At 50.3% G+C, this 21,853-nt stretch overlaps 7 protein-coding genes across 7 annotated transcripts; 5 read left to right on the top strand and 2 right to left on the bottom strand.

Annotated features, from left to right (window-relative positions):
* Window positions 1–309: 309 nt before the first annotated feature.
* On the top strand, window positions 310–2,227 carry N7511_005531 (NuA4 histone acetyltransferase complex catalytic subunit ESA1; the record flags this gene model as incomplete). Its single annotated transcript, XM_057127908.1, has 6 exons — window positions 310–392; window positions 479–506; window positions 614–678; window positions 737–771; window positions 830–2,004; window positions 2,069–2,227. 6 exons carry the CDS (start codon window positions 310–312, stop codon window positions 2,225–2,227), a joined length of 1,545 nt encoding a protein of 514 aa, XP_056984425.1.
* A 1,058-nt stretch (window positions 2,228–3,285) lies between these two features.
* N7511_005532 (uncharacterized protein) lies at window positions 3,286–8,962 on the bottom strand (the record flags this gene model as incomplete). The annotated part of the gene is made up of 8 exons (XM_057127909.1): window positions 3,286–6,656; window positions 6,714–6,884; window positions 6,934–7,571; window positions 7,631–8,051; window positions 8,420–8,485; window positions 8,539–8,692; window positions 8,831–8,845; window positions 8,915–8,962. The coding sequence occupies 8 exons, from the start codon at window positions 8,960–8,962 to the stop codon at window positions 3,286–3,288; spliced, it is 4,884 nt and encodes a 1,627-aa protein (XP_056984426.1).
* A 286-nt stretch (window positions 8,963–9,248) lies between these two features.
* On the top strand, window positions 9,249–10,026 carry N7511_005533 (ETC complex I subunit; the record flags this gene model as incomplete). Its single annotated transcript, XM_057127910.1, has 3 exons — window positions 9,249–9,484; window positions 9,548–9,658; window positions 9,717–10,026. The coding sequence occupies 3 exons, from the start codon at window positions 9,249–9,251 to the stop codon at window positions 10,024–10,026; spliced, it is 657 nt and encodes a 218-aa protein (XP_056984427.1).
* Window positions 10,027–11,088: 1,062 nt separating this feature from the next.
* Window positions 11,089–12,151, top strand: N7511_005534 (deoxyhypusine monooxygenase; the record flags this gene model as incomplete). Its single annotated transcript, XM_057127911.1, has 2 exons — window positions 11,089–11,555; window positions 11,629–12,151. The coding sequence occupies 2 exons, from the start codon at window positions 11,089–11,091 to the stop codon at window positions 12,149–12,151; spliced, it is 990 nt and encodes a 329-aa protein (XP_056984428.1).
* Window positions 12,152–12,273: 122 nt separating this feature from the next.
* N7511_005535 (DNA-directed RNA polymerase I core subunit RPA12) lies at window positions 12,274–12,748 on the bottom strand (the record flags this gene model as incomplete). The annotated part of the gene is made up of 3 exons (XM_057127912.1): window positions 12,274–12,292; window positions 12,349–12,580; window positions 12,634–12,748. The coding sequence occupies 3 exons, from the start codon at window positions 12,746–12,748 to the stop codon at window positions 12,274–12,276; spliced, it is 366 nt and encodes a 121-aa protein (XP_056984429.1).
* A 359-nt stretch (window positions 12,749–13,107) lies between these two features.
* On the top strand, window positions 13,108–18,608 carry N7511_005536 (putative sister chromatid cohesion protein Mis4; the record flags this gene model as incomplete). The annotated part of the gene is made up of 4 exons (XM_057127913.1): window positions 13,108–13,270; window positions 13,333–13,522; window positions 13,574–13,710; window positions 13,768–18,608. 4 exons carry the CDS (start codon window positions 13,108–13,110, stop codon window positions 18,606–18,608), a joined length of 5,331 nt encoding a protein of 1,776 aa, XP_056984430.1.
* Window positions 18,609–19,165: 557 nt separating this feature from the next.
* N7511_005537 (putative NADH-ubiquinone oxidoreductase 64 kDa subunit) lies at window positions 19,166–21,485 on the top strand (the record flags this gene model as incomplete). The annotated part of the gene is made up of 5 exons (XM_057127914.1): window positions 19,166–19,982; window positions 20,044–20,384; window positions 20,441–20,591; window positions 20,655–21,386; window positions 21,469–21,485. 5 exons carry the CDS (start codon window positions 19,166–19,168, stop codon window positions 21,483–21,485), a joined length of 2,058 nt encoding a protein of 685 aa, XP_056984431.1.
* Window positions 21,486–21,853: the final 368 nt, after the last annotated feature.

The following is a 21,853-nucleotide window of genomic DNA, read 5'->3' on the forward strand; positions in this document are numbered from 1 at the left end:
CACGCATGGCACCAGGGAATCGGAAAAGAAAAGCAGATACAAAAACAAGAGACGGTGCTATATTATTTCCAAGGCCATTTCCATGCTATAGACCATAAACAAAATAAAACACCCTACCTCAGACACTGACATAGTTGTATAGATGATGCATTGTTCCCAAAAGCGGAACGGCGAAACTCAAACTCCCGGATTCCTCCCTTTCTCATCTCAACCCATGAACGCATCACTCAAGTGATCGATTAACAACGCAAGTTCATCAATTTTCATTTCGGATATTGCTTCGTTCGGTCCTACTGCCATTCTAGCAAAATGGGCGTCCGAGATTCCCATGGGGAGGCGACGGGGACGCCCGACCCTGTTGAGAAGGGCATGGCTACCCTTAATACCATCCGGTATGTCGCTTTTTATTTACGAAATAATTGCCCTTGGGGTTTCCAAGGGCACTTTTCTCGGTCGCAAATGCTAATTTCTCCCATAGAATCGGTGTGAAGGCCATGGTACAGAAGGTTGGTTTTGACCCTTTGTCCGCAAATTCTGGTGGTCACATCACGTGCCGGCTGGCGTCTTTGGGCTACGTGAATTGTCTAGCCCTAATACTGACTGTCTTTCGTAGGATGGCGAGCTGCGCAAAGCTGAAATTTTGTCCATCAGGCAGCGAAAAGATGGCCCTTCTTTCTAGTATGTTTGAACTTGTTCTACCTTTTGTACTTCGAGTCAGTGCTAATATCGATTCCAGCGTCCACTATGTCGATTTCAACAAGCGTCTTGATGGTGAGTCGTGCAACGACATTCCCCTCAATGTGTCTGCTTTGGTCTAACATACGTCTAGAATGGGTTGTGTCTTCGCGTATCGATCTCTCTCATGAGGTTGAATGGCCGCAGCCTGAAAAGGCTGACAAGAAAAAGACTGCTGCTGCCAATAAGGCTCCCAGCAAGAACACGAACAAACGTGCTCGGGCCGACAGTCGTGATGTTTCACAGACACCCGACGCATTGGGTGGCAAAAATGTAAACGTCGGCAAGGCTTCGCGGCCCTCCAAAGCTGGAGGGAAAGAGAATTTCGGTGTTGAGACACCGGGTGATACTTCGCTGTTCCCCTCAGAGGCTGTGTCGACAGTCGGCACACCAAAGACCACAGATCCAGAGGACTCGGAGATGCCAGATGCCTCTGCAGAAACTGGATCACCCAAAGAAGACGAAGTCAAAACGGCGACGGGCGAGGTCATCACTCGTGGCGAAGAGATCGAGCGACTGCGCACAAGTGGTAGTATGACACAGAACCCAACAGAAATCCATCGTGTCCGAAACTTGACTCGGCTCCAAATGGGCAAGTATGATGTCGAACCGTGGTATTTCTCGCCATACCCGGATTCCTTCTCAGACGTGGATCTAGTCTACATCGACGAGTTCTGCCTCAGCTACTTTGACAATAAACGTGCCTTCGAACGACATCGCGCCAAGTGCACCCTAGTCCATCCACCCGGCAACGAGATCTATCGCGACGACTACATCTCCTTCTTCGAAGTCGACGGCCGCCGCCAGCGGACCTGGTGCCGCAACCTGTGTCTCCTAAGTAAACTCTTCCTCGACCACAAGACACTCTACTACGACGTCGACCCATTCCTCTTCTACTGCATGTGCACGCGCGACGAGACAGGCTGCCACCTTGTCGGTTACTTCTCCAAAGAAAAGGACTCCGCGGAGGGATACAACCTGGCATGTATCATGACACTGCCCCAATATCAACGCCGCGGCTTCGGTCGTCTGCTCATCTCCTTCAGCTACGAGCTCAGCAAGCGCGAAGGCAAACTTGGTTCCCCCGAGAAACCACTCAGTGATCTGGGTCTGCTTGGCTATCGTCAGTACTGGCGCGAGACACTAGTGGAATTACTCATCGAGCCAAACCGGGAAGCAATGAGCGAGAATGAGCTCGCCGTTCTTACATCCATGACTGAAAAGGATGTTCACGAGACTTTGGTTGTGTTCAACATGCTCCGGTACCACGTAAGTTTTGATCTTCACTATACTAGGCAGTATGCATGGATGAAATTGCTAACTAGATCTGCAGAAGGGTAACTGGGTCATTGTCCTAACAGACCATGTCGTCGAAGAACACGAGAAGCGTCTCAAGAAAGAAGAGGTCAAGGGTGCGCGCAAGGTCGACCCTACCCGTCTCCAGTGGAAGCCACCGGTCTTCACTGCTTCCAGCCGGACCTGGAACTGGTAAGGCGAGCTTGTGCTTCTTGTCTCCTGTTTGCCGTCCTTTTGATCTCTTGGGTGTTTTTCTTTTTCTTTACTGGGTATCTAATGGGTGCTGGGGGGTTGGACTGGTTATGGTTGGTTGGGCGTATTTTGAGCAAATGGTGTTTATGGGGCTCGTGTTTCTTCGGTTGATACCTATTTTTCTCTCTTATCTTGTACAATTATTCATTCTACTTATTTTCTTTTTCTACTCATACTTGAAATATTATCATAGATTTGAGAATGATCAATGACTTGAAACTGGCTTTGTCTCTGTGCTGACTCGCGTTCGGTGCTGGATTCCCCTTCACGTCTTCCTTCTTGTTGAGGTTGTTTGGGGTTTTGATCTCGATCGACCTTGCAGGGTCTTAGTCGCAGCTTGTATCATGATGTGAAATTGAGGGGCGCAACCTTGATGTCGTCTGACCTTCCGGGCAGTTCGAGGAGTGGCTTAGTATGAGTGGATGGCGAAGATGTTGAGGGGAGAATCAACAAAGGTCGCTATTTGGAAATAGACATTATCTATAAACATGAAATCTAAGTTATTGAAATCCTACAAGTTTGTACAAGAGATGAAAATTGCTTAATGATGAATTGGCAGTGCTGAAATCACGTCAAGACTAGCTGCGACCGACTAGCTCGAAACAGAAATCGGAACCTGGAAGACTGCTTGTTATAAAGCAGACGCCTTCGCGGCGATTGAGGGTAACATAAACAGGGCATCCGGAAGAAGCAGCACAGATATCCACACATCATAGAGAGGTGCGGAGATTCTGAAGGCTGGAGCCCTGATTAGGAGGGAGGTGGGCAAAGAGAATTGGGAAAGTACATAACACGAAAGAAACGTGAGGGTATGAAAGGAGAAGCCGACTCTGAGCAAGAAGCAAAGTGGGCGATGATCACTCGAGGCTATTGCTGATTTAAAACATGAAACTGGGCAGGACTGATCAGATCTTGCTGTTGAAACATGACACAGCTCTCAGAGGTGAAAAGAGGCACCGAGTATCCCATGGGTCAAGCATGCCATTGCAATGCTGAGTTTCCTTATTTGGTTTCAGGGCTCCAGCCTCGGTATCGTGTTCCAGAGGGGCCTTGAGAAGAACCTTGAGGGGGGGCGGACTTCTTGACACCCCCGCCAACAGCATCGCGAGACTTTATATTTGTCTTGCGAGTTTTGTTGTGGTTGACGGGGTTGCGAGGACGGGGAGCAGGGGTTCCAGCCTTCCTAGGAAGCAAAACATGAGTAGGAGTGCCACCGGGGACACATATGGTAATGTGAGTATTGCCATGACGGTCAATGTCACTGGCTCCAACAAGGAAGCCCCACATGGTTTGGGCGTTTATTGGCTTGTTATTCTTGAAACGGGACTTGACTGGGGCCCATGCCATAGGAGGTGCCATAGGAGGCACACGTACAGCAGGCAGAGAGCCTGGCTCGCGATCTTCAAACATTTCATCCTGCTCTTCAACCTGGCGGACAGCGAGATCACCATCTCCAGGCTGCGAGTCGACGACGACTCTTGGCAAAGAGACAGCGGCTCCGGAAACGTGGACAGGGAGGGGCTCCTTGGAGGCGGATGTTACAGCCAAGACACTCTTCTTGTCGGGTGGCGTGGACTTTCCAAAGAGGTCATCGAATCTGGCTTGCCACGAGACAGTATTCAAAGCGGATGGGGCAGGGGGTGCAGAGGGTGCAGCTTTTCGTGGCGGAGCTGCCGCCATGGACGCGAAGGAAGGAGCCGGGGCTGCAGCAGCGGGAGCGGGAGCGGGAGTGGCAGCGGCGATAGTGGCAGTGGCAGTGGCGGCAGCGGCAGCAAGTGTCTTAGGGGGCAGCTTCACAACAGGCTTGGGAGGCTTCGGGGTGGGCAGATGAACAAGGGGACGATCCGAGTCTCCAAAGTAAACTGGGTGGTGGCTGGACACTTCCTCCGGGGGAGGAGGAGAAGGGCTGCGTTCTTTCTCGGTAACCTGGCGCCTCTGCTGTTCGGTGCTCTGAGGGAAAAAGCGCGAGCTACGAGCGGGTGCGGCACGTGCATTGGACTCAGCAGTGACAAGGCTATCCGCGGGAGTATCAAGCTCAGTCAGAGGGTTTGAGGGGGTAACAGAATCCTTAACATTAGTATGGGTTCTCTCGGTGGTCTTGATGACCTTGCGCGAGCCGTCCTCGTTGACTCGAACCTGATTCCAAGTCTCGTTGAGAATGATGGGCCTCGTGATCCCCTTCTCACGTTTTTCCTTGAATTGAGCCATAAAGTTGCGGGCTGTCTCGGCTTCTTGTTTATTCGCAACCTCATGGAAAGTGTTCCAGGCCTTCAAAGTCGCTGCGTGGTTCTGCTGTGAGCTCGGGGGTCCAATAGGACGAGGGCGGCCGATAGGAGTCATCTTGTCAAGAGAAGGATGTTTAGTCTCAGGCGATGGGAGAGTAGGAGCGTTTGGCTCTTGGGGGCCAGGGAAGTTGGGGGCAGGCATCGTTGCTTGGTCTAACCCGAGTTGACTGCGCAGAGGAACTTCGCGTGATGCGAAGCCCAAGGGTTGATCGAAAATACCGTTTCCGAGTGTTAGAGTGCGGTCACTTCCCAGAGGCTTCCAAGGGTTGTTGACAGAGGGAGGATTCACCCCGATGTTAGAGTTTGTGGACCAAGGCGAGTGAGAAACGTTCAGATTAGCACGCCACTGGGGACCGTGCTGCTCTTCAGGTTTCGCATCAGCTTTGCTTTGAACTGGTGACTGAGGCTCGGTTTTTTCTTGGTCACCAGGTGCAGAAGGGGGTTCACGCTTCTGTTGGTTAGGTGACGGGATGCGTCGAGGATGATGCTTCTCCAAATTGCGATCACGATCGTGAGAAGCGACGAGTTTCTTGACCGAATCAGGATGATGTACTTTCATCATACCATACTGCTTTGGCTCGCCGGATGGCTCAGGGACTGGGGGTTTGGGAGGTGAAGAGATAGTGGAGGCAGGGTGGTGATGAAGTTGGGAGGGAGATGACGGGGGAGGATGTTGAAGAGAATGAGGTTGTTGGTGAGAGTGAGGGTAAGAAGTGCGACTTTCTGGAGCCTTTTTCTCGGGTGCAGGGCCCATTGCTTCGAGTCGCTGTCTTATCCTCTCCTTCTTGGCCGCATCCTCCTTCTCCTCTTGCTCGATTCTTCGTTGCCGTGCCTCTAGACGCTTCTCTTTCATGATACGCTCTTGCATAGCAACAGGATCCTCCTGAGGTACTTGAGGAACTTGTACTGGCGCCTCCACGGGGGAATCACCTACATCAACAACCGAACGAGCTGTCCCGTTGGGACCGGATGGAAGTATCTCATCTTTCCCGTGGGGCTGCTCTCGGTCAATCAAGGCCGGATCATCCATTCCATTCACCTGCGAGCCTCTTCGAACATCGTTGAATCTGGGGGGTGCTTCGGGTCGACCAAAAGACATCCTACGACCATACCCTCCACTTCCACCGCTCGCATTTGAGGATGTTCGACGACGACCCCAGCCTGGTCCATCCTGGTGACTCGATCTGTGCGTTTGGAATGCAGCAGATGGTTCGGCTGGGCCACCTGAGTGCTCATTCGCTCTCTGCAACACAGCAGGGGTTCGGGCATGCTGGTCAGGGCGCCAAGATGGTCTCCGAGTCTCTGCAACTGGCTCATACCGGCCGGATCGAGAGTTGTAGAGTTCTCGAGGAGCCCCTGACTGGGTATCTTTCCACGTGCGGTTGAAGTCGTCTGCTGCAATCTCCTTTGGCGGTAATTGACCATGGTAGCTCTCGTCTCTCGGACCCTGAGAATGGATCATAGGCATGCGCGGCTGGTGAGGAGGAGGCTGCATCGGCGCACTGACTGGAGAAACTCTTTCAACCGGTGGTAGGGTGGCCCATGGAGACTTGGAGGGTGGTGCTGGGCTTGTGGAGCTAGATGGGGCTTTGTCATTTGTCCCCTTGGACGAAGCACTTGCGGTTCTTGCTTGACGTTCAGCGTTTGCTCCGAGTTTGAGAATGGTAGGATTTGGGCCCATGGAGGTCATTGGCTTCGGTGCAAACTTGAGAGGCTCTTTCATAGCAGGTGGTTGTTCCGCAGGTGGCGCTTCCTTGAGCTCTGGTTGATTGGGAGCATTGGGAGCATTGGGGGCACTGGGGGCATTCGGTGCATTCGGTGCATTGGGAGTATTGAGAGTATTGAGAGTATTGGGAGTATTGGGAGCATTAGGAGCTGGTGGAGGGTCAGTGTGAGTAAGAGTAACCTTCGTTCCATCCGTCCACTCGATTGTCTCGGGGGCCCAATCATCTTCATCATCATCAATGTCCGCCCATTTCGCTTCAGAGCTTACAGCGCCATCTTCTTGAATCCGCGAAGTCATATGAATGCCGTATTGCTGTTTCAACTCTTCGTCGGTCAAATGCTTCGGTGGAGGAGGCTGAACAGCTATGCAGATATCAAAGTTAGTTCAGGTTTCTCCCGCTCGGTCAAGCAAATACATACGCCGGTTCTTGTTCCAAACCTGGCTTGGATCAGGTCCTGATCCACCAGTATTGGTTCCGCCTGGCCCAGTCTTTGAAAATGAATCACGCATCCCCGCAGTGGTCTTTGCGACAAGTCGTGGTCGAGAGTTTAGCTGCGGGGTACCGAGTGGTGTAGTTGAAGTTGAAGGCACTAAATAGATCAGCGATTATCATCGAAAGATCTTTGACAAATAACATACCCTTCTCAGGTGCCTTAGGAGGTGTTGAAGCTCCCGCAACCTTGGGTACTGAGAACTTCGCGAAGGAAACGGGCTTAAATAAACCTGGCTTTTTGACAGAGCCACTTCGTGCATGGTGTCTGCTATCCGTTCGACTTGCATCGGATTCCGAACCACCTTGTGACGCTGTGTCATCTCCGCCATCTGATGCCGATGCAATTCCGTTTAGTTCAAGAACCCTTGTCGCGACAAGTCCGGCGCCCTGTTTGTTATTGTCCTGCGCCCAAGTCAGTGAGCGCTTCGCGGTGTTTCCATAAGCATAGCTCACCGTCGCAGAGCCCCCAAGATCTTTGTCGTTTCCAGTCCGTTCCCCTCGTGAATCAAGCATGTCATTCGTCTCGTGGTTTGCCTGGTCCAAGCGTGAATTGTTTGAAGTAACGTTGTTCATTGCGATATGTTCGGTCTTCCCTGCGTCCCCTCCAGCAGATCTATTGTCGTTGGTGCTCGCAGGAACGTCGGAGGGCGAGGGCTCGCCGCCCGACAGGGTCTGATCTACCACATCGCGGCTGCTCTGCTCTGCCATAACAATACTCGAATCTGTTTCAAGTAGCAATTGCGAAGAAATTAGCAAAACGCCCTGTGCGATGACAGCATGTTTTCTGGGGAGGGGGCCCGAAGGGCAGCTGCGGATCGGCCATGCGGGTTGCCCAAGACATACCTATCGTCAGATATCAAGGATCGCCACGGTTGCACTGCTAGCTCGACTGGTTTCAACCTGAAGAAATGGGATACTATCACCAGATATGGGTCGGCCAACAGTCTTCGAAAGCTGATGGGGTGTGTCAAGTCGGTGGAGAGTCCAGCGAAATCGGAGGGCGCGTGCGTTAGGAGAGTCCGCAGCGCAAGAAATCCCAGAGACGGGAGGAGGTCGAAGAGGGCGACTTTCTGAGTGAGGAGGGTTGATGGTACAAGAATAGGGAGGATGGTACAAGATTCAAGTGTCAACTCGGGTTGAAGCTGAGGGTCGCTGTTTTCGGTTAGCGTGGCCCGAAAGTTGTGAGGTGTATCTGCCCACACACCTTGCTTGATCTCGCCCTGTTTGCGACTGATCGGAGGTTTAAGTCTTTGGGTATGGTTGTCTGCAGATGGTTGACTGGGGCAAACCCTTTTCGAGCGTGAGGTTAGACCATATTCTCATGGAAAAGTGAGGAAAGTGCCTGCCAGCTAGGTTTCACCGGATTCCATACTCTACGTTTAAAGTCTACAACTGAACAGATCGGAATAAATCAAATATTGAAACACAGTGAGATTCTAAGATTCTCGCTAAAACCAAGACATTCCCTTGCACTGAAACTGAGGATCAAAGTATGTACATCAGTCCTCCATGCTTTGGATCAAAGGGAAAAGCTTAGTGAGGGTGGTTCTTGTGGTGGCCTGTTGCGAAAAGAGTCAGTTATCATTAGAGACTCATGTATTGAGAGCAAAATAGTTGACTGGGAGATCTTACGCAGGTGGAAGTAGTACTCCATGCTGTAACCCAAGATCAGGATACCACCAATGGCGTGGATAAGAGCTGCGTCAATCAGTATTCGTGCGAGTATAAATCAACGGTTGGGGTATACGTACGGACACCGGAGGCGTTCTTGCCGCTAAAGTAGCGGGCCTGGTAGCGGCCGATGATACCGGTGGGCTTGACGGTAGGGGCAGGACCACGGGGAAGACCGGCGTAGAAGTTCACAACGCGCTCCATGCGGGCGGCATCCTGGGCGGCACCGATAGCCTTAAAAAACGTCAGTGATCAAGTCGAGAAAGATTTGGAATTGAACGATGTCGATGGCTCGCACGAAAACGACATCGGGGCGGGACGGGTGTAGACGGGGTGCGCAAAGTCAACGATGACAGCGAATGGGTAACTCACGTTGGGGGAGGCAACCTAGGGAAAGAATTAGCATCATTTGCAAGGGTGTATGACCCAAGTAGTCATCACTGAGGGTGTCTTTACCTTGGGGGGAATCAAGGTCGAGAGACCTCGGCGGGCGATGTAGCTCATCTTGTCTGGGCTGGGGAGTGTCAGAAATTGGTCGCACAGAATAGAGGAGCTCTCAATGAGTAATCGAAAGACCGAAGAGTCGTGTACTTACGTTGATTGCAGCGCAAGTGAACCAAAGAAAGCTGATGGAGGAGGAAGGAGGAACAAACCGAGCCCTGCGGGTGGTCGGAAAGCCAAGCCCCGCTAAACCGTATTCGGTGGTGTCGTGACTTGCGAATTGCAGCCAAACCACACCTTCAGTACCTTCTCTTTGGCAACGATCATTAGCCACATCCAAAACACCGTAATGTCGCTTTTCAGAATTGGGGGTTCCGCCGCCCTTCGCGCTAGCAGAATTGCTGCGCCCGTCAATGCGCGTTTCGTCTCCAATGGCGCCAAGGGCGTTCCCTCCGTGAAGACCACCCCGTCGGAGGCTCCCACCACGACTCACTCGAGCAGCTCCTTGATCAATAAGGAGAGCCCTTCCGAGTCTATGGCCCGTCACCAGCCCGACTATGAGGCCACCATCGACCATGGCACCTCGTACGACCTCCCCTTCTGGCTCCATCGCAGATCCTTCCACTAACCTTTTGGCGTCAAATCTAGGCAATTCTCCCCAGTGCCCAAGCGCGTCATGGATGGCAGTGAACCTGGTGATTCTCTCCCCGGTGCTGTCCTCTCTGGAGCCCCCACCGATCTCCAGGCCCGCACTGTGCGGTATGTGCTATAAGTGTCGATACATCGCCTAGCTTTGAAATACTAACTGTGACAACAGCATCTACCGCCCCACTAAGCCCGCAACACAATCTGGCACCTGGCACCAGCACCACTGGCGCATGGACTGGGATATCCTGCAGCGCGGTCACCGCTGGGAGAACCCTCTTATGGGCTGGCAATCGTCCGCCGACTGCATGCAGGGCACTAACATGAAGTTCAATTCCAAGGAAGATGCCATTGCCTTTGCTCAGAAGCAGGGCTATGAATACTTTGTCCAGGAACCAAATGAGCGTCGCTTCGTGCCCAAGGCCTACGCCAACAACTTCCTTCACGAACCCAAGAAGATCAAGCACATCAAGACCAAATAAGTTATTTGACCTTCGTGCCCTATAATGTACATATTTGCCAGTTTTTTCCCTTGAATTCATCCCAAGCTTCTCGATTTCAAAGCAAAGACCATAAATTTTTCATACGATGTTTCGGGTAGAGAATTAGAGGTGAGCAATTCTGTTTTAATACGACTTCGAAGCCAACATTTGAGTCCTTTCTATATGTAGACTCGTTGCTATGGCGAAATCAATTATACCATGTTGACTAGGGCTGGATCACTCTCAATGTGTTGCTGGTAACCATTTGCCGGTATGCTTGTCCGCTATAGTATGACATTTCCTGCCCATTCCAAACATAATCAAATTGATCAAGTCTGTGACTTGTTATAAATGGCCTACCAAGAGCTCTTAATCCTCAATTGCTACTGTTGAGGGCAAGTTGGTTTCTATGTATTCCATGCGCTCGTTATTTTGTTGAACATGCCGCCGGGCCAGTGGAACTAAACAAGGTTCGAATGATTGAAATGATGTTAGTATTGACACAGCAGTGCTTTAGTCATTTCGATTCGGGAGCAACTTAATACAATGTTCTGGTGGCTTTGATATAGCAATGGTGATTGATTTACTTAGGGCAAATTCGATCTATAAATTTTTCAAGTTGTGCCCTTTCTCGCTTTGGGCTAATAACTCTGGTCAAACATAACATCTGATAGGAGTTTACTGATGATACAGATGCTTACTTTGAGTTAAACATGCTCTCCTTAGCTTTTAACTTATATTTAATGCACCAGGAATGTACAAATTGGGTCTACAGTGGATATGCGGAACCAGGACCAAAATATATATCGGCAAGGAGCAGTGTTTCAGAGTACGAATCTAGAATACCTCAACGCCAGCAGCAAACAATCGGATTAAAATAGCAATTGGCATAAAGCAGTCTCACCGGAAGCACGGAAAATACCAACGTACGAGCAAAAAAGTATGCGCAGCTAAAGGCCAAATCGGCCCCGCCACCCCCCACTCTAAAAATTGATAAGATCAAAAAGATTAACAACTTTTTCATTCCCACTTCGGACCCTCCTCGTTTACCACACCTCCAAAATGGCCGAAACAGATACCACCGTCTCTACCCTCCGCAAGGTTCTTGTCGCGGAATCTGAGCCACTTGCGCGCCGATTCCGTGCCCTTTTCTCCCTCAAGCACCTAGCGTGCCTGCAGCCTCCCACCGAGCAGACCCTCCCCGCCATCGAAGCAATTGCCGCTGGCTTCTCCTCACCCTCCGCTTTGCTCAAGCATGAGCTTGCTTATTGCCTGGGTCAGACCAAGAACACTGGCTCTGTCACCTACCTGCAGCATGTGGTGAAGGATACCGAGGAGGATGCGATGTGCCGCCACGAGGCCGCAGAGGCGCTGGGCGCTCTCGGCTACGAGGACAGCTTGGACATTCTCAAGAAGCTTAGAGATGACGAGACAGAATTGGACATCATCCGTGAGACTTGCGATATTGCTGTCGACCGCATTATGTGGGAGAACTCGGAGGAGCGCAAGGCCGAAAAGTTGAAGCCTAGGTACGTTTTGCGCGTCATACTGCATACCACATACTGTGAAGAGATTATTGACATTTTTATCTTGGATCTACAGTGATTTCACATCCATTGACCCTGCTCCCCCCATGCCCCTGGAGGCCAGCGAACCCAACATTCCCGAGCTGGAAAAGACACTGCTTGACACCAAGCTTCCTCTGTTCCAAAGATACCGTGCGATGTTCGGTCTGCGTGATCTCGCCTCGCCCCCAGACCTCCCCACCGCAGTTGACGCAGTCAATGCGCTCGCCAAGGGCCTCAAGGACCCCTCTGCCCTCTTCCGTCACGAAGTTGCTTTTGTCTTCGGACAACTCTGCCACCCCGCCTCCATTCCCAGTCTCACAGCATCGCTGAGTGACTTGTCAGAGGCTGGTATGGTGCGACACGAAGCAGCGGAGGCTCTGGGCAGCCTAGGTGAGGAAGAGGGTGTAGAGGAGACATTGAAGAAGTTCTTGAATGACCCCGACCAGGTTGTCAGAGATAGTGTCATTGTGGCCCTTGATATGGCAGAGTTTGAGAAGAATGGTGAGATCGAATATGCGCTGTTGCCAGGAAATGCCGAGCCCGTTTCGGCTGCATGATGGATATATCCAAAAATTGATTCGTGACGTCGTGATTTTGATACTCTTGCCCCGCTAGTTATACAGCTTTTCTTCAAAAATAGACCAATTTCCACATCTTTTGTACAACTCAAATGTCCAAACTAGTTATTCGAAGTTTCCCTGTTAAAGTAGTCAATATCAGCGACAAAATTAGGACTTGAAGTGGGCTGGCATACTTGAAACCGCAAACACATCTGTAGAACACAGTACTTCCTTCATCGGCACTACGCAGCTGCACTGTAGTCCAGAACATCTCTTTCCGTCCACAATCTGGACAATCACGTTCAATGATAGCCTCGGTCATGCGATCCGCCGCTGACAGGGTCTGGACTGCCGATCGTTTGGCTCTCAGTGCCGAAGGGAATGCAGAAGCCTTGGACTCGGAAACAGTAGTTTGGGGAACAGTGTCTGTGAATTCAGGTTAGAAGAGAAGACCAAAATTAGAATTATAATCTGTTCACCTTTGTTCCGAGTGCCGCAGACATCACAGTGAAGGATCGCATCCGCATTGCCGGTAGACTCTCGTAGGAGATTACCGCAATCTGTGCAGAAAATCAAGGAACCAATGACAGACATTTTGATTGAATCAAAAAGAAGCAATTCAAATAGTAGTCCAAAATATGTATGAGTCCAGAGAAAGAGCAAAGTGACGAACTAAACAGGCATTGAACTGCACCGACATGAAGCTGCAACTTTTTTTTGGTGCACGAGCCTCCGCCAGGCGGTCACGCGCGGCAATAGGTGTGCCGTCACCCATATGGAATTGATGAACTTACGTGACTGTAGCTTGAACAGCTATCTCCGAATTTTTGTTGTTTTATGTTTGAAAGACCCAGGGATGTCATAAGGAGTATAACACACCCTGCCATGTCTCTCTCAGGAGCATGTCAACCTTCTTATGATCAGCGCCTACTATCTTTGATTTAACCGCAACCATGGACCAGAATGGACGCCCAGTCGTTCAGGTGGTTATCAACAACTATGACCAGACGCAGGCCTACATGTCTAACATGCAGCGCCAGAATCAGCCACGGCCACTGTCTGTGGATGAGGCACTGCAATACTCTTCTATGTCCAGCGCGCCTGTCTTTGGCCTAGGTTTGTCTATCCGAACCCTACGCCTCAATGCCCGCCTACTTACTGATGGACTTTTCGCACAGACTGTATCATTCGACCAGACGTTGGGCGACCCTCGAACACCACTTCGATCAACCATGTGCTACAAGAAGGCCGCAAGACGCTGGGTGGATTGGACGCGGAAATCCAATCCGGCCAGGATGAATCCAGTCACTTAGAGACTTCCCGGGAATACCTACAACAGTTGCTTGATGGGCATGAATTAACAGAATTGTGAGAACCCATTCATGTCATAAACATCACATCTCACTCACCATCCTCAAGCAAGTTCAAGCTTCCCCGTGCCCCGGCCCGCAGTCGACAACTACGACCAAATGCCTCAGATGGAACGCCTTCTGGTCGCAACAGCCTGGGTTCTTTTGCCCGCATGATGCTTGACTCTACCGACATCGCATTCAGATGTAAGATCTAGTCCTGCCCAATCGTCTAGACTTGACCAATTGACACTTCGATATCAGACCCTGAAGCTTTATCCACAACCAAACTCGAGAGAAAAGATTCGAATCCAAAGAAAGCTACTTCCTTGAACCAGCGTGCTCACCTTACGAATAACTCGGTCTCAGCTTCTTTTGAGCCACCACGAGCTCCATCCTCAAGCCAATTATCGGTGGTGATTCCAGTCAAACCCCTACCTTCTCATAACGATCAGATGGGTACGGAAAAGGCTAAATCGAAGACTGAAGGTGAAGACGCGAGGGCGGCGGTACGAATGAAGGATCAAAAAGCGGAGGCAGATGCGGCTCTGTTAAACCTGCAAGACTTTCTTCATGAAGTTTTCGAAGCAGATGGTCAATTAGAACCTGATACTGCAACTCATTTTGCTGCCGACAACCCGAACCCTATATTTGCGCAAATGAGATCATTAGAGGTGCACGGAGAGGTGTTATCCTCAGATTCTCACATTCGTCTCCAGAAAGCCATTCGGAAAGTCGCAAAATTTGACCGACTCCAGGACATACCATCCGATTATCTCACCCGGATCCAAAAGTTGTGCGAAAAGCCTATTTTTGCAGCACAAACCCCTGATCTGAGCTTGAATGATTCATCAGGTGAGAGTGAATCTCAGGAGTGGCTGGGGAAAGTCGACGATATAATCAATGCACTTCTTGCGATAGGGACACTGCTGCAGACCATGTCTGGACGCCAAACAGAGCGTGATCTCTGCCCAGAAGATCTCATCGAGGCTATCCCGAATGTCCTCAATCAAGTTTTCGATCACTGCATCATTCCTGCAGTGGAATCACGCCCTGGTGGCAAGGATGGCCAGCATTTCAATTTCTTCTCAGCCCAAAAGCGGATCATTGGAAGCCTTGTTCACCAGAGCAAGAAGGTCCTTACACTTTTTGCGGATTTCCTGTCTCGAATTGACGTCTCCGAAGGCACGATCACGGCTGCCGAGTTCTTTGCCTCAAAATTAATATTTGTGGAAAACGCACACAATGACAAAGAATCGGCACTGGGCCATCAAAAGTATGAACCCGCAAGACGCGGTGCAATGGAAGTGCTTGCGAAGGTGTTTTCCAAATATCCCGAACAGCGACCCTTCATCCTGGACGAGATTTTAGTCTCACTTGAGAAACTTCCGACAACACGCCAAAATGCAAGGCAATTCAAGGTCGCAGATGGAAAAAATATTCAGCTTCTGACCGCACTTGTTCTACAGCTTGTTCAGACAACGGCTTTGGAGACAACCTCACGATCAAAGGCCAAACGTCAGATCAAACCTCAGGCCGATGATGATGACGACAAGCTCATGGGGGATGGTGAAGACGTCAGGAACAATGATTCAGATGACGATGTGTCAAACGAGTCATTGGAACGCCTTGCGACCAAAGCCAACAGACTTTATGATAACGCCATGCGCTCCGCACAATATATCGTGAAGTTCATCGTTCAGCGAGCTATGAACTCAACCAAGACTGGCGATCAGCCATACAGGAACATCCTTGATCTTTTCACTCAGGATCTGATCAATGTACTTGGATCTGCTGATTGGCCGGCTGCAGAATTACTTCTCCGAATAATGGCATCTCACATGGTTGGCCTTGCTGATCAGGACAAGAGTCCGGCGACTGCGAAAAGCATGGCACTTGAGCTTCTGGGCTGGATGGGATCTGCCATCTCAGACTTGATAGCAACTGCTCAGCACATGCTCCCGGCTCTGGAAGATTCCGATTCGGAACTCACCGACTACCTCAAACAACAATTTGAAGAATTCAATTCTCGAGCATTGCACCCGCAAGACCTAGTTGTGCCGACTGGTCCATATAGAATGGCGCTCGAACACCTTTTGCAGGACAAACAATCTGATAATTGGCAACTGATCAGCGCACGAGGCTACTACTTGGCTCAATGGGCCAAGACCGTTTGCACTCTCTACTACAACTCCGAGGACCAGGACGAACTGGCACATGACGATGTGACGCATGACTTGGTTGTCCTCTTGACGAGATCATTTTCAGACCCCCGCTGGCTGGAGACCCATAAGGAATTCGACAACATCACCAATGCCCATGGGAAATTCGCCTACATCCTGACAGTTTTGAACTCGGGATTTGGAAAAGCATTTGACACTATTCTCAAGGTACTCTTGAACTCTTTTACTGGTGATTCGGCCAAGGTTCGCAGCCGCAGCCTGAAAAGTGTCATCTACATGCTCGAGAAAGACCCCAATCTTCTTGATAGAGATGCTTCTGTTTTGCGCGTTATTTTGCGCTGTACAACAGATGCTTCGCCCATGGTCCGGGACTCTGCTCTTCAATTGATTGGCCAATGTATTGCCTTGAAACCTAAGCTTGAAGAAGAAGGTTGTCGAAGGATTCTGGCCTGTGCAGCAGACACTACCGCTGGTGTCCGGAAACGTTGTATTGGGCTATTGAAGGATTTATACCACAAAACATCTCGACGGGATTTGAAGCTAGTCATCCTTGACAGCTTCCTTCAGCGCACAGGCGATCTTGAAGATAGCGTGGCATCCTTGGCCCGACAAACCTTTGAGGAAATATGGCTCGTTCCATTTCATTACTCTATCAATTCATCTGATGGCCCGAAACTCAAGATTGCTCTCGGTGAACAGGTGGCCCTCATTGTTGGCTTGGCCGAACGAAGTGACACTGCATTAGATTCTCTCGGTATCTGCCTACAAGCTGTGCTTTCGGATAAATCCAAGTCCACTGCATTGAACTTCAAGGTTTGCAAGGCTATGGTTGCTACCATGTTCGAGCAACTTGTGGAAGAGTCAGATTCAAGCAAAGAGTCCCAACAAGCTCTTTTACAGACGATCACTGTTTTTGCCAAGGCAAACGCAAAATTATTCAGCCCAGATCAGTTGGAAGCCCTTCATCCCTACATCGGAAATCTTTCTACATCAGATGACATTTTTATCTTCCGATCAGTGGTGGTCATTTATCGTTGCATTCTTCCCTATTTATCCTCATCACACAACACTCTTCTTAAGGAAGTACAGAATGATCTCTTCAAAATCATCGCCAGGCTTCCCCGCGGCGAGCTCAATGAAGTCATGGCCTGTTTATGGACGATCAATGGTGTTATTCAAAACACCATCCGACTGGTAAAGTTGACACTTTCGCTTCTGAAACCTCTGAAGAAGTATAAGGACATGGACCTTTCTTCGAGTGAGCATACTTCGGACCTGAACCGTGCCAATAGTTATATTCGCATTGCAGGCTGTGTTGGGGCCCATTGTGACCTTGATAAGTTTGCATCACAGTTCAAAAACGACTTCCCAAAATGGCCTGGAAAATCTGTGGCAGGGTTGATGGTTGATCTTATAGTCCCTTTTTCCACGAAAACACAGCCCTTGGATCTGAGAGTCAATGCCCTTGAAAGCCTGGGGTCTATTTGCCAATCATGGCCCGGCCAATTTGGCCGAGAGTGCATCCGGCAGACATTTGCTCAAACCTTCAAGGAAGACGCTCCAGCCCTGCAAAACCTTGTGCTTAAATCATTTGCAGCTTTCTTTGCCATCCACGAGGGAAAGTCCGAGAAGGCTGTCATTCCAACCTCAGAGACCGCTTCCCAGGAAGATACAACTCGATTGGGCGGATCTTTGAAGGCCAGTGACAATGACGGTGCCGCTGCTTTGATTGCTCAACACTTCCTCTCCAACATGATACAGATGGCACAATCGCGCCAGGACGCTTACGCTTTGACTGCCATTCAGGTTATTGCAAGCATCAATCGACAGGGTTTGGTTCATCCGAAGCAATGTGCCGGTGTTCTTGTTTCTTTGGAGACCTCTACTATGTCTGATATCGCAAAAATTGCGTTTGATACCCACAAGGCGCAGCATCAGCAGTATGAAACCATGTTTGAGCGGGAATACATGCGAGCAGTGCAAGAGGCATTCTATTACCAGCGTGATATTGTTGGTGATTCAAATGGGGCTCGCCAGCGACCTTACATCCCGAAACTTGCCCCGTTGTTTGAAATCGTCAAAATCAGCAACAGTCGGTATCAAAAGAAATTCCTCGCGAACCTTTGCGCCAAGGTCAACTTTGAATTGAAGAAGCTTGACATGACGGGATCTCCCCCGCAACACCTTTTACTGTCACGGTTCATATCACAGAACCTAGCATTCTTCGACTACGCTCAATTGGCTGAACTTGTGCCAACCATTTCGTGCATTGAACGCATAGTTTCCTCAACTGGCACCGTCGTTGCACACGCTATTGAGACTGAGATCTCTTCCGCCCCGATTGGCGCGCCCCAATTCGATACGATGACCGGAATGATGACCGGATTTACGCCTGAGATGCAGCCGTCGACATTCATGTCGCGACCAACCAACCCCGCCACCTTGAAATTACTGGCAACTGCAGCTGCGTCATTGTCAATGCTTTGGGAAGCTCGAACCCACCTTCGCCGTGTGTACGGACTAAATTCCCACAGCAAGACCAACGGAAAACCTGCTGCAAAGGATCTCAACAAAACCGCAACCAAGGTGCATGGAGTGACTGGTGATAAGGTCTGGGAAGCGATGATCAGAAACATGACTGCCCTAGACAGCGAAGAAGCAATGTACAACAAGTGCCGCGAGTTTGCAACCTTGCTCTCCATCGACGATGAGTTCAAGGTGGATGCTGACGAGGACGCAGAAGGGGAGAGTCTCGACGCCATTGGCGAAGATGACACGGCAAGTGGCTTGGCCGGTTCTCGGCCCCTGAAGCGCAAGAACTCTGTCTCCAGCTCGAATCTCAGCAAGCGACCCAAGAGCCGCAAGGGTTCCACCGGAAGAAAGAAATCTAGTGAGCCGGACGACGAACTTGCTTGGGATTGATCCTCCACACTTTATCCACATCATCATACAGTATTCCCTTTTTTATTTGCATGTCAAGCGAGGCCGGCGTTTATTTATATTCCTCTCATGGTGGCTTCCCCAGGGAGTGGTGCTTGGGCTCTGTTTTCCGGAATGAGTGGGTGGATACCTTTATTTTTGCTTTTCATACATAGCCTGAGCTTGGCTCAAAATCCCGATATCCATCCTTAGCTAAGAGTATACATACTAGAGATCCACGAATTCAAATTCAATTGGCACCCGGTGGCGTCTTCTAGAAAAAGTGGTCGGTGAATATAGAACGGGAGTTCGGCTTGTCGTATGAGAACTGATTCTGGATGCCGGCTTCCCGATGCACGTGACTGCCGCCAAATGACGTCGCCCTGTAGCATCGCACCTTGACTTGGTAGGACTTCCCGTTTAGTTTTACATACATTGTGATTCAATTCTAGATCTTTGCCAGGTCGCTCGTTCCTTCAGAGCACAGAGACGGGCCATGAGCTGCTTCGTCTCTGTTTACCATCGTTAATCACTTCTCACACTTCCCTTTCCGTCTGACAATGCTGAACGCGATGCTCCGGAGCCGTGCGGAGGGCACGGCTCTGAAATCACTGGGCTCGTTACCACCTCGAATGCATGCCTCAAAGGCATTTACAGCGCCAAGACTGTCGCTATCACGCTCGATACACACTCCTCGTCGCCGACCAGCCCCCCGATGCACCTTGGCACAGGTACTGCTGGGCTCAGTGCCCATCCGGTTCAAGTCTGAGCTCGCTGCCAAGATTGTACCTGCACGGCAATCTGCCCTTCTGGGGGCTGCGTACAAGGTTTTTACGTGGTGTGGCTTTCTAATCATCTCCGGTGGTGCTATGGTCGTCGCCTTCTTTATCTACGATGCTAGTACATATCAAGAATCGTCAACTGCGACCGATATCCCTGTTTCGGAATTGGCGCTTAACCCTCGAATCGGAGGCCCAAAGAACTTGCCTATTGCCGATTACCTTGTTGGTGACTATGACTCGGAAACAATGCTGGAGCAGAAGGACAAGCCGCGTCTTGTCATCCTTGGCACGGGCTGGGGTAGCGTTGCGCTTCTCAAGAACTTGAACCATGCCGATTACCACGTTACTGTTGTATCGCCCACCAACTACTTCTTGTTTACTCCTATGCTGCCTTCTGCCACTGTGGGCACTCTGGGTCTCCGCTCGCTGGTGGAGCCTGTTCGACGTATCATTGAGCGGGTCAATGGACACTTCCTCAAGGCATCGGCTACCGATGTTGATTTCTCTGCGAAATTGGTGGAGGTTTCTCAGGTTGATAAGGATGGAGTTAGAAAGAACTTCTATCTGCCTTATGACAAACTTGTTATCGGTGTTGGTGAGTTACCTCGAGGGTGAAATCCTTTATATCGCAGAAGTGCTAACCTTATCATATCTAGGTTGTGTAACCAACCCGCATGGTGTCAAGGGCCTGGAGCATTGCAACTTCCTTAAGACAATTGACGATGCTCGTCGCATCAAGAACCAGGTGCTGGAGAACATGGAGCAGGCTTGTCTTCCTACCACCACCGACGACGAGCGCAAACGTTTGTTGTCCTTTGTCATTTGTGGTGGTGGCCCAACAGGCGTCGAATTTGCTGCTGAGCTGTTTGATCTTCTGAATGAAGACTTACTTCGCTCTTTCCCTCGCATTGTTCGCAACGAGATTTCCGTTCACATTATCCAGAGCCGAACCCATATCTTGAACACCTACGATGAGGCACTCTCCAAATATGCTGAGGTATGCTTCTATTCTCTAAGAGGAATCCTGACAACCATTCTAATTTCGATTCCTAGGGCCGATTTACTCGTGACGGTGTCGAGGTGTTGACCAACGCTCGCGTCAAGGAGGTTCGCAATGACCGAGTCCTGTTCTCTCAGGTCGAAGACGGCAAGACCATTGTCAAGGAAATTCCAACTGCTTTCTGCCTTTGGTCTACTGGCGTGGGTAAGTAGACTATGATTCTATATAGAGATACCCCTTTGAGTTACAATAACTAACACGATATAGCTCGAGCTGAGATTTCAGAGACACTCTCCAACAAGCTGGAGGGTCAGAACAACAAGCACGCCCTGGAGACCGACTCTCATCTCCGTGTGATTGGCGCTCCCCTGGGTGACGTCTACGCCATCGGTGACTGCTCAACAGTGCAGAACAACGTTGCAGACAACATCATCCGGTTCCTCCGCACCATCGCCTGGGAGAAGGGTCGCGACCCCGAAAAGGTCCACCTCACCTTCTCCGAATGGACTGAATTTGCCACTCGAGTGAAGAGACGCTTCCCCCAAGCGACCAACCATCTCCGCCGCCTGGACCTCCTCTTCGAGCAGTATGACAAGGACCACTCCGGTACCCTCGACTACGGCGAGCTCTCTGAGCTCTTGCACCAGATTGACACCAAGCTTACTTCCCTGCCTGCCACTGCCCAGCGCGCCAACCAGCAGGGTGTCTACCTCGGCCGCAAGCTGACCAAGATTGCTGCGGCTCTCCCTGGCCTCAGGGCGAACGAAATCGACTACGGTGACCTCGACGAGGCTGTCTACAAGGCCTTCCGCTACAGACATCTTGGGAGCTTGGCTTACATCAGTAACGCAGCCATCTTCGACTTTGGTGGTATGAGCTTCAGCGGTGGTGTCATTGCTATGTACCTCTGGCGTAGTATCTACTTTGCGGAGAGTGTGAGCTTCCGTACCCGGTGTATGTTGGCCATGGACTGGGCCAAAAGAGCTCTTTTCGGAAGAGGTACGTCTTTCTCCCCCCTTCACCCCCTCCCCCCTATGTGGTTTTTGATTGTCAGGGTTGCTAACATCTTTCACAATTCTAGATCTCATGAGCTTCTAAGCTGCTCGAAGTACTTCCAATCCATAGCCCGTCGCTGGCCGATCATGAGATATCCGCGATATCTCCCTTAGAGTTTATTTTGCTGATACAGTATTGAGCGGGCCAGATAAAGTCTGGGAATGTTTTCTTCTGATACTCTTATTTTCGAAAATACCTACACGCCTTGTATCTTGTTGCTTGGTCTTTTGGATTCATCCTGTTGGACTTGATGCATATTTCGTGGGCTGTATGAATTTGTTTGCGTTCACTAGCTAGCCTTTTTTTCGTGTTGTGATGCTCGCTACATAAACGCATTAACTGTAAACTATAAAGCCACGATAGATTGAAGAAATTTAATCCGGCAATCAAGCTCGCGCTGGTTTTATTCT

The sequence above is a fragment of the Penicillium nucicola genome, assembly GCF_028828085.1.
Source record: "Penicillium nucicola strain IBT 29836 chromosome Unknown utg000005l, whole genome shotgun sequence".
Lineage (NCBI taxonomy): Eukaryota > Fungi > Ascomycota > Eurotiomycetes > Eurotiales > Aspergillaceae > Penicillium > Penicillium nucicola.